The following is an 11,390-nucleotide window of genomic DNA, read 5'->3' as shown; positions in this document are numbered from 1 at the left end:
CTCTCATTTTACACAGGAGTAGAACTGAATGTGCTTCTCATGCCCCAACTTACCTGTTAATTATAATAGCTAGTGATCGAGTCATCTTCTGGCTGTATTTGTAAAGACTATACATTAGTATGCTGATACAGATTTTCCTTGATTTTTAGTGCCCCAAGTAAGTTTTTTCCTCATTCATTTTATAGATCAAAACTGGGTTCTCTATTGAAGTGTATTATCCCTCACCAAAACTATGCATGTGTTTTTAAAAACACTAAACATGTGCCATATGGCCTTAGAGACTGTTCTAACGATGGGAAACGTCTTTGTGTCTGTGATGTCTGACCCTGGGGAAGGCACCTCTCTGGCATGAAGTTTATTCAGGATGTGAGGGATAGACAAGTCCATTTTGGTTTGTGTGTCTGTGTTACTTGCTTTGAATATGTTCTAGTATTGGCTTTTAAGACCCAAACACTTATCATGCTATCTTGTTCAGAATTAAAGTCTGAACACAAAAAAGAACAGTCTTCCTAAATGTCCTCAGTGTAGTCACTGGAAATAGCTTTTGCTTTTTATATGTTTCTATAGGTAATTATACAAATGATGTAAATAAAACTTGGTTTAAATAATAGCCTATAAATAAAAAATTTAGGGTTTTAAGTCATTTACAGTTCTCTAAAACATGCAGATTCCGTTTTCAAACTACAGAAAATGTTTTGATCAGTAACTAGTCTTATTTAACCTCTTTTGTGAAACTTAAGTACTTAGTAAACCAGTATTAATGTTTTCTTATCTTCCTAGGAAATTGAAATCTACAGTTCAGCTGATAGATGTAATTAATAAGCTAATCAAAGTGAATTTTAAATGTTTTATGGGAAGCTGGAGCCTCGATATTTGGTATGCACTAAACTCTCTCTCTTCTTCTTAACTATAAGAGCAACATCATTTTTCAATTTCCACAGGCTGTCTTCAAGTAGTTCACCAATGTCCTTTAAGAGATGTGACTGTCTTTGTATAAAAGGACGTAACATTTGATCATCATCCTGAAAAATAAATGAACCAAAATGAGTAAGAGTAGACTTAGTGAATGTGTCCTTTTTTGGAATAATGTGATAATACCTAAGGAGGCCCTGGCTTTGTCACACGGGACTTAGCCTAGGACCGCATTTCGACAGCTCATTTCTACTGTTACCTACAGAAGTTATTCTTTATATTTTGGATAGGCAAAAGAAATTTAGTGACTAATGCTTTCCAGGATCCTGCTAAATGTGTCAGAAGGAAAATCCATTTGCCCATAGAAAGTGGAAGTAGCCGGCTACTCACAGGAGGCCTATAATGCCTTAGCTTGAGAAACTGTCCTCTCACGATGTTCATTCTTTGGTAGAAGACCTTGAGAGCTTTGGCAAAGTCAGCATCATAGCTGGTCCGAGGAGAACACGTTTGGGGAGTGTCTTTATGGGATGCCGGCTGTGTGATTATCCTGGATTTGTTGGATAGTTTATGATCTGAAATAGAATGGGGGTGGGGTGGTCATGTTAATCCAGTCAGTTCTGTAGGCATAGGATAATTAGTTGTGGAAAAGGGAAAAATGTGTTGGGAAAAATTTAAATCATATCAGAAAACTATTCTGCAGAACAACAAATAGATTTCCTTCCAGGGGTTGGTAGCTAGAAGAGGACCGTTCTAATGGAAAGTCTTAACACAGTCGCAGTTGGAGTGGGTCACCGACCTTGCCCAGGAGCGCATCCCCTCAGCGAATCCTTGAGAAGCACGTTCTCTTCTCTCAGGGCTCTGTTTCTGTTTCGGAGCACTTCTGTTTCCTCTTCTAACTTCAGCAGCTTCAAATAAAGTTCTGCCATTTGGTTTGACGTAGCCTATAAAGCAATCCCAGCAGGGAGTAACTAGTCTAGGCTAGCCAGCGCTCTTCTGGGGTTATCACTTAGCACGATGGAAGGAGAGGCCAAGAGCAAACAGAAGGCTCTTACCTGGCTGGCCGCCTCAGCCGGTGATGTTTTCACGTCCACCATCACGTGGCCTTCCCATGTAGTGAGCTCTTTCTGGGTACAGTTCAGTTCAGCACAGCCTTCTGTGTGGTAGGACACATGCATTGTCAGAAAGGGCCCGAGTGCCCCTTGGCTCACTAGAACACACTGCTGACTGCCTAGGCTAGTCACAGTCTGGATTAGGAGCTAGAAAGTCAGGTGAAGGTAATGTGAACGAGGCCTACTGCAGCCTGAAAAAGGGGCCTTTCCCATGGCTACCAAGGTACACAAACTCATTATCTTAAGAGATAGCTCTCCCCACAAAGCCCCCCAAATTACCTTGAAGACCCCACAAGTCAACAATTAGGGCATTTTTCTGTAAGTAATTCAAGAACTCGTGGGATGCATTTAAGGCCACAAAATGAATTGTCTCTTCAATTTTGGCATTTACGGTTTTCCAGACGGGCTTCGTGTACAAAGTGGTTTGAAGATCATAGATTTTGTAGCTGAAAAGAACCCAAAGTTGGCATTATGACTGGAGTCGTTTTCATGAATGAGGCGGTGCTACTTCAAGCTTTATAGCCACGTTCACTCTAAAACTTGACCTTGTGAATTGATTTTATTGTCCACTCTAACACTTCAGAGGCAACTAAAGGCTGCTACCATAATCTCATTAAGGATGCCTTGAAATGAATATATCTCTTGAAATCATGTTTGCTTCCTATATAGAACTTAAAATATTACTTTTTCTTATAGATAAAAGTTTTAGCACTTTTAAAAATATTTTTCAATATAAAAAATTGTCCATTACACATTACTACAGGAATATTTTAAAATATAAAGGCCTTGTGTGTTAGATGGTAATTTTTTTTCCTTTTCCCAGTTTGTTAGGAAAATACTACTTAGGTGATGCTGGAAAATAGGCTTTTAAAATCATGTTTTTTCAAAATATTAGGATACCACTATTTCCAGTTTTCTAGTCCTTGGGGATATTTATGCTTAAAGAAAGTAAGGAGAAAGAGCTCATGGCTGAATTAAACTCTATATAATTATGTGTTTGCATAATGCACATGAATATATGTGTTGACATATAGTTGAAGAAAAAGAAGCTAAAGAAAACAATGGGAAGGGCCTCTCTACCAGGCTGAGGAGGAACACAATTATCCAGAATCAGTGGAGCACAATACCCAATCTGTATGCCCCTCCTTGCATCTTCCTGGAGCCATTTAACACCCAGGCATTTCAGAATCTGAATCTGGAAATCAATCCTCTTGCCGAGCAGCTCCAAAGGGTCGATAACCATATCGTCCTCACTGTAGGCCCTGTAAGACAGGAGAGGGCGATGCATCGTCCATGAAGATGTGGACTGCTGCCTGGAAGCATTGGGGACAGAGAAGCCGAGCCGAGGTGGTGCCTAAAAGAAAGCTAACCATTTATGGATGACAGAAGGGCTTCGAGGGGAAGAGACTATGCCACCAGGTCTACTGGACAACCTTGGGAGCAGGGATCCCAAAGTCTTACTTGACACAGTTGGGGTAACAGCGAACAACAAATGCATCTTTGTCATTCAGATACACTCATCATTATAAATGACATGCACACCACATTGATCATGATGTGCATTGTAAAACGTTTTAAAGGGATGAACGAAGATGAAATAATCCTTGATCTTTGAGGCAATAGAGAGCCACTAGCCCTTCCTGAGGAGGGGAGTGACAGGATTAGGACTGTTTTAGACCTGGTACCTATCAAGGATTGGAATGAGAGAATCAAGGCAGAAAAGCTCATTAGCAGCCTCTACTAGGCCTGAGCAGGTGCTGAGGATTAGAACTAGGGGGGAGGCTGTGCGAGTAAAGAAGGAGAAGGAGAAGGAGAGAAGAGACGTGGAGGCAGCATCCACAAGATCTAATGACTGGCTGGCTCTGGGAGGTGACAGTGACAGGAGGACGACAGCACCAGGTGGCTGAGGTAGACGTTGGAAGATGAATGTGCCCCGACAGAAGCTCAGGAGATGGGGGGCCTGGCAAGGGGGGATAATTTATTGAGAAGTGCCATGCAGATCTCTCCACATCTTCCGTGACTATCCCACTGGAAATGAAAATGGGGAGGAGAGGGAAGAAGATTCCTACCAGCCATGGCCCAGGGGTGCAGAACCATCCAGGGAGTGCCTGCCGCAGTGACAAAGTGGAGCAGGTGGAGTTAAGGAGCAAGGTGTGAGTTTTGCATGCTGCAAGAAGGTAACTCATACAGCAGAAGGGGCTTGGAGAAAGCTTGCATAGCCATGGGAAGCTCGCATGGCTGGCTCCAGGAGAGATGGTGGATGCTGCTGTTAAAAGGAAATTTTGGGGGCAGCTGGGTAGCTCAGTGGATTGAGAGTCAGGCCTAGAGATGGGAGGTCCTAGGTTCAAATCTGGCCTCAGACACTTCCCAGCTGTGTGACTCTGGGCAAGTCACTTGACCCCCATTGCCCACCCTTACCCCTCTTCCACCTAGGAGCCAATACACAGAAGTTAAGGGTTTAAAAAATTAAAAAAAAAAAAAAGGAAATTCTTTTTTTCAACAAGGAGAAACTCAGTTCAAAGAGAATTAAAAAGGAGTTGATTATGAGTATGTCAGTCAGGGCAGCAAATGGCTTCAGCATGGGCTAGCTTTTATTGGTAACTTTTGTCGTGAGATAGACAGTTTGGATAAGTTCACATCAACAAAAGAGGTGACTCCTGCATCTCAGGTCCTCTCCAAGATAGGAGTGCATGACAAAGAGCAATTGGCAAGCAGGGCCCGAACAATGGGTCACTGACTCAAGCTAACTTTCCAGTACTATCTATCAACCAGTCACCCCTTGGGGTCATGCTATGGCCTTCGCAGGACACAGCACCCCCATTTTGTAGACAACTGTACTAGATCACCTAGTTGGCCCCATTCAGTAGGCCAAAAGTGGTTATTAAAGATAACACATCAAAGACACGGTATAAAAGACATCAAGGATAAGAATGTTTAGAAATAGAGGTAGAATGATGGAAAACAATTGATTTGGCTAAATGCTACCATAGTTTTCCCAGAATACTAAAGGAGCCAGAAGAAAACCTCCATCACATTGGAAGGATCTTCTACAAGACATTAATAACAAACCACCAAGAAGCTGATCTAGCATTAGGACCCAGAGTTCCATCATGTCATGAGTGTGCTTGGTGACCACGAAGGAGAGTTCAATCTTTGGTTTCCTGGGATATTTTCTAAATTTTAAATTGCTACAGCTGTGTACACCCATGGTTTTTAAGTGTCATACGGCTGCTGTCTTAACTGGACAAGCTCATAGCTTTCTGTGGTGTAAAAAAAAAATAATAACAAAACACTACTTTGATTTCTGTAAGCGTTTTGGACAGCTCCTGCTCAGGTAACATCTCAGGCTTCATTGACCTTTCCTATCCATCAAACACATCAAATTGATAAGCAAATACAGTCCTACTGTTTTCTCTGTTAAAAAGGAAATGGAGGCATAGACATTTGACAGATCCAAAGTCATCTAATAACTGACTTATAACAAGCATTTCTACTTCTTTGTATTCCCCAAAGTCTCTAGCTCAGCACCAGATGATCAGTGACTATCCATCATTAAACATGGCTCCAAGTCTAGCATCTTTACCAGTAGGCTGTAATGTCTCCTGGGAATTTTTCAAATATTACTAGAACAGTCTCAAGAGGAGGAATGAAGAGAAGAGTGAAAGAAACTTACTGCCCTGTGCTGGAACATGGAATTATGTTGATGAGAACAACAGCCTCTTCCAGCCCTTCAGAGTTCAAAAGTTCTGCCTGTTCTTCGAGCTTCATGCAGTAAGCCAGAGACTGGAGCCACACATGAGCAGACCCTAAATGAATGGCCTCCACAGGATCCCAGAATGGATCGTCTTCTTGAGCTACACCAATGTCTTCTCCATCCAGAAAGTGCCGGTAAATTTCCTCCATTAGATATTTCCTGTTAATGAACTTGGCTTTAGACCATATCCACACCTGGAAATGTAAAGCAAGATCAACATATTAATGATTCCATTTAGTACTTTGTAGAGCGTAGCTCTACAAATTACTAGTGGGCCAACAAACTGGGATGAGAAAAATGATTCTGGGATTACAGGAGGGCCAAACTGACAGACAGACATACAGGAATCCTCTTGCTGACCAGTGACAAAGTTTAATGATTTGGGGGATACATACTTTATAGGGGAAATGACATAGGCTGAGAGATTAGGTAAGCCTTTTGCTGGGACAATGGTTAGTAATGATTTACAAGATAGAGACAATGGATTTAGATTACCTCGGTGGTTCTAAACAGAGTTTTCTATAGGTGATAATTCAATGTCAATGTGTAATCAACCATCTAACAGAGTTTCTTATAGAATTCCTGCATCAGTAAGTTCTTGGCAGGACATTTAGTATTTGGGAAGGAATTGGATTAAGTTCTCATGCTGGGGGTGGGGGGTTGGAGCTACATGTCTGACTACTTCTAAACTATGGCTATGATTTTACTGGGGCCTACTCTTACTACTGGGGGCTACAGTACTAGGGATCAAACTATTTTGATTTTAATTGGATGAATATTATATTCTCGGGTAATGAGACCTGGAGAGTAAAGCATGAATAATTCTCCTTGAATTTAGCATTGAAGAGCCCCTAAACAACTTTGTTGTTCACTCCTGGGATCTATTACCTATTTTTTTCATTTTTAATAGCTCAGTTTATTAATTTCAGATATAGCAGAATTCTCCCATCTGGGCTTCTTGTTTTCACTTACTCCGTTCCTCACAAGTTGGAACTCTGGTCCTTTGACCTAGCTTGCCTGTATCATCACTTTCCAACTCTTTGTCCCCACCTGTTCCAGCTCCTTCTTCCTCTCATATTGGTTGAACCTTCCTGGTCATGCAACGTGGCTTGTTGCTATCATTCCTACTCACTCCCATTTTGTGTCTTATATGGAAGAACCATTTGTTTTGGTTTACTCTGCTACCACTGACTCATCTTTGACTTTGGCTTCCCAATTGCCTTTGGGAGAGGGACTTCATATCTGGCTACCATCTTGCCTGCCCAGACTATGTCTCCTGGAAGGAAAACATACTTTTATGGTGGTTAGGTCAAGATGGCAAGAAAGCACTTAATATTTGACCTATTGCTTTATTATTTTTTTAATTTTCAAATTTTGTTTTATATATATAAATTAATAATATAATAAATATAATATAATAATATATAAATAGTGATAATATACTACATATGATTTGTTTAGATATGTGACCTATTACTTTATTTTCTTTTTTTAAACCCGTACCTTCCGTCTTAGAATCACTACTGTGTATTGGTTCCAAGGCAGAATAGTTGTAAGGGCTAGGCAGTTGGGGTTAAATGACTTGTCCAATGTCACATAGCGAGGAAGTGTCTGAGGTCAGAGTTGAACCTAGGACCTCCCATCTCTGGGCCTGACTCTCTATCTACTGAGCTGCCCAGCTGCCCCACTAATTCCTATTTGAAAGGAATTGCATACCTGACAAGTGATATACATCTAAGGTTGGGATCTGAACCTAGATGGGTTACACATAAGAAGCAATTTCTATATTTTTAATGTTGGAATGAGTTGACTGAGGAAATTGGTCAATTCCCTACCATCCTCACCTTCTTTTCCTGCTCTGGATGTCAGTGGTTTACAACTAATGACAACCTTTCAAAGAGACAAAAGGTGAGGAAATTTGCTCCCAGGGAATCCTTTTTATGTGTATCATTGTTCAAAACCTATTTCCATATTTTTAGTATTTGCACTATGATGATTTTTTTTTTTTGCAAGAATGGGGTGAGGGGTGGAAAACTTTCTTTATTGCTTTTATTTCTGAGATCTGGAATAAATTCACGTTTGTACTCTTTGCTGGGTCTTCCCAATCTGTCTTATGTTCTGAATGTCTAAGAAATGAACCGTTTCCAGTTCTTTTCCCTTTTGAGTAAACTCTTGTTTCACTTTTTTTTCTCTTTGGCTTGTCTCCATTGATTTCTTCTGTTATTCTCTGCTCCTGTGGATGAAGAGGACATTTTTGGATGGGCACCTACAAATGAATGTTCCCTTCTTCCCCGCACAGCCTCACCTCCCGAGTCTCTCTGTGGGTCACCTTCACTATGACTTCCTTTTGCAGATCATAACCTTTGGAATCGGATGATGTCAGATTCTTCACTTTGAGCTCCAGTATAAGCCCCTGGAATAAGGAAACACTTTTCAGAAGACTTATTTTAACCCCATCAGGCTTCTAGCATCGTATCTTTCCATGAGGAGCTAAGAAATGAGCTTTTTTTTAATTGTAACTTTTAATTTTAATTAATTTAGAATATTTTTCACATGATTAAGTGATTCATGTTCTTTCCCTCTTCTCCTTCCTCCCCCATCCCAGAGCCAACAAGCAATTCCACTGGGTTTTACATTTGTCATTGATCAAGACCTATTTCCAAATTATTGATATTTGCACTGGGATGATCGTTTAGAGCAGGGGTCGGCAACGTATGGCTCTCAAGCCGTATGTGATTCTTTTGAGGGTCAGATATGGCTCTTTCTGCAGGAGCCATAAAGTCCATTTTTTTTCAGGTGCTGTTACAGGAGCGTGCCCTGTGAGCACTGCACAGCTCTCACGAAATTACATTTTAAAAAATGTGGTGTTTATGGCTCTCACGGCCAAAAAGGTTGCCGACCCCTGATCTAGAGCCTACATCCCCAATCATATCCCTATCGAACCATGTGATCAAGCAGTTGTTTTTCTTTGTTTCTGCTCTCACAGTTCTTTCTCTGGATATGAATAGTGTTCTTTCTCATAAGTCTCTCAGAATTGTGCTGGATCATTGCATTGCTGCTAGTAGAGAAGTCAAGAAATGAGCTTTGCCAAGTGAGCTCAAGGAATTAAAGAGGGTCTATGCAAACAGGACAAACCCAAATGGCAGCAAATCATGATTGTGAGCATAATTCATAAAGACAGACCAGAAAGGGGGCAGCTGGGTGGCTCAGGAGATAGGCCTAGAGAAGGGAGGTCCTGGGTTCAAATCTAAGCTTCAATGCTTCCTACCTGTGTGATCCTGGACAAGTCACTTAATCTCCTTTTGCTAGCCCTTACTGCTCTTCTGCCTTGGAACCAATGCAGAATATTGATTCTAAGAGGAAAGGGAAGGATTTTAAAAAAATAGATCAGACAGGTTCTACTTCTTGCTCTGACACAAATCAGCTGAAAGATCTTGAGCAATTTATGAGCCCCAGGTTTTTGTTTTAAAAATGAGAAATTCTTTGAGAGCCAGGCCTAGAGATGGGAAGTTCTGGGTTCAAATCTGGAATCAGACACTTCCTAGCTGTGTAACCCTAGGCAAGTCACTGAACCTCCATTGCCTTATGAGCTTCTTCTGCCTTGGAACCAATACATAGTATTTATTCTAAGAGGGAAGATAAGGGTTTAAGATAGATAGATAGGTAGATAGATAGGTAGATAGGTAGATAGGTAGGTAGGTAGATAGATAGATAGATAGATAGATAGATAGATAGATAGAGAGATAGATAGATGGATAGATAGATAGATTGAGAGATAGATAGATGGATAGATGGATAGATAGATGGATAGATGGATAGATAGAGAGAAAGATAGACAGACAGATAAATAGATGGAGAGATAGACAGATAAATAGATGGAGAAATAGTTAGATAGACAGATAAAGATAAATGGAAAGATAGTCATACAGACAGACAGATAAGATAGATGGATGGATGGATGAATGGATAGATGGATAGACAGATAAATAAATAAACACATAAATAAAATGAGAGATTCTATTAAATGACTGGGCAGTTAAATGGTACAGTGGATAAAGTGGCAGGACTAGAATCAGGAAGACCTGAATTCTAATCTGGCCTCATATCTTTACCAGCTGTGTGACCATAGGCAAGTCTGTTAATTCTGCCTCACTTTCCTCATCTGTAAAATGAGCTGGAGAAGGAAGTGGTAAGCCACTCTAGTATCTCTGCCAAGAAAACCCTAAATGGGACTTTTGAGAAAGAACGCTATCCACATCCAGAGAGAGAACTGTGGGAGTAGAAACCCAGAAGAAAAACATGATTGACCACATGGTTTGATGGGGATATGATTGGGGATGCTGATTTTGAATGATCACTTTATTGCAAATAGTAGTAATATGGAAATAGGTTTTGAACAAGGATACATGTAAAACTCAGTGGAATTATTTGTGGGCTCCAGGAGGGGAGAGGAAGGAGGGGAGGGAAAGAACATGAATCATGAAACCACAGAAAAATATTCTAAATCAATTAATCAATAAAAAAAATAAAAAAATTAAAAAAAAAAAGAAAACTCTAAATGGGTTCCCAAAGAGTCGGACACAACTGAAATGACTGAACAGTAAATGATCAATAAGGTCTCTGCCAGCTCCAAAAATAGGTGACTTTATGAAATCAAGGATGCTATTTTAACAATTTTAATTTAATTTTATTTTTTGAGCCTCGGTTTCCCTATCTTATCCAGACAGAAGTTGCAGCAGCCCCTAAGCTTCCTGGCCCCGTTGCTGTTTGTCACTGAAGCTTGGTCCTCCCTTCCTGGCCTAAGCCAGTTCATCCATCCTTAGGGCCAGCTTGGCGCCCCTCTCCAAGCACAGATACCCGATGGGCCTGGCCCCATGGCTCCTCAGACCACACGAGCTCTAGCCATCCACCCGCCTCCACCTCCTCAAGAGCAGAAACGACGGCCCACACTGCCCAGCTCTGGATAAAGAGTCTTGGGAAAGGGATCAGATTCAGCCACGGCCGCATCTCTGGGAGAGTCTGTGCTTCACCCCAAGCGGCCGCTGAGACTGTCTTCCTAGAAGTCGAGAGCCTCTGAGTCTCTGAGGCGGGTTTACATTTCTGCCGCTGACCCACACGCACTTTTCTCTTGTCCGCGTGGCTTTGAGCTGTCCCTTTTCGGAGAGAGGCATCTATACGGCTATCACAGGGTCACAGGTTTGGGGCCAGAAGTGGGTCTTGGAAGCAATCAGACTCAAACCCTTTCATTTTACATGTGAGGAAATGGAGGCCAGTCGAGGTTAGTTAAGTGAAACAGCCAGTCACCCACCTAGTAAAATGCTTGTGTATGTGTATAAACCAAAGGCACACTCAGAAAAAGACTAACCAAATCAAAAGGAGGATGTATTTGAGGGGAGGCAGAAGGGCCCTGGCCAGGTTCCACTGGCATTGCTAGATTACCTTCATCAACTCTTTGCTCATTTGATTGGCTTCTGCAACCAACGGTATCAATTTAATATAATCCTGGAATACTGCCAGGACGCTGGGATCCACTTTCCCGTCTCTTTTATTTCCAGCACCTTTAGGAAACAGAAATTAAAGGGAAAGTAAATGAACTTTTATTGAGCAAATTTCAG

At 41.3% G+C, this 11,390-nt stretch overlaps 1 protein-coding gene across 1 annotated transcript in view; it reads right to left on the bottom strand.

Annotated features, from left to right (window-relative positions):
- Positions 1–848: 848 nt before the first annotated feature.
- LOC123246013 (kinesin-like protein KIF28P) overlaps positions 849–11,390 on the bottom strand; it is a 58,323-nt gene continuing 47,781 nt past the window's right edge. The window contains exons 15-23 of the mRNA XM_044674976.1: positions 11,215–11,333; positions 8,081–8,188; positions 5,695–5,969; positions 3,149–3,283; positions 2,301–2,467; positions 1,965–2,065; positions 1,703–1,853; positions 1,303–1,484; positions 849–1,022 (exon numbers count right to left, since the gene is read on the bottom strand). Of these exons, the coding sequence (XP_044530911.1) occupies positions 849–1,022; positions 1,303–1,484; positions 1,703–1,853; positions 1,965–2,065; positions 2,301–2,467; positions 3,149–3,283; positions 5,695–5,969; positions 8,081–8,188; positions 11,215–11,333 (1,412 nt within the window). The remainder of the gene's footprint in view (positions 1,023–1,302; positions 1,485–1,702; positions 1,854–1,964; positions 2,066–2,300; positions 2,468–3,148; positions 3,284–5,694; positions 5,970–8,080; positions 8,189–11,214; positions 11,334–11,390) is intronic.

This window comes from Gracilinanus agilis, chromosome 4, assembly GCF_016433145.1.
Source record: "Gracilinanus agilis isolate LMUSP501 chromosome 4, AgileGrace, whole genome shotgun sequence".
Lineage (NCBI taxonomy): Eukaryota > Metazoa > Chordata > Mammalia > Didelphimorphia > Didelphidae > Gracilinanus > Gracilinanus agilis.
Note: the sequence above shows the minus strand (reverse complement) of the source record. Positions and strands in the feature narration are given on the sequence as shown.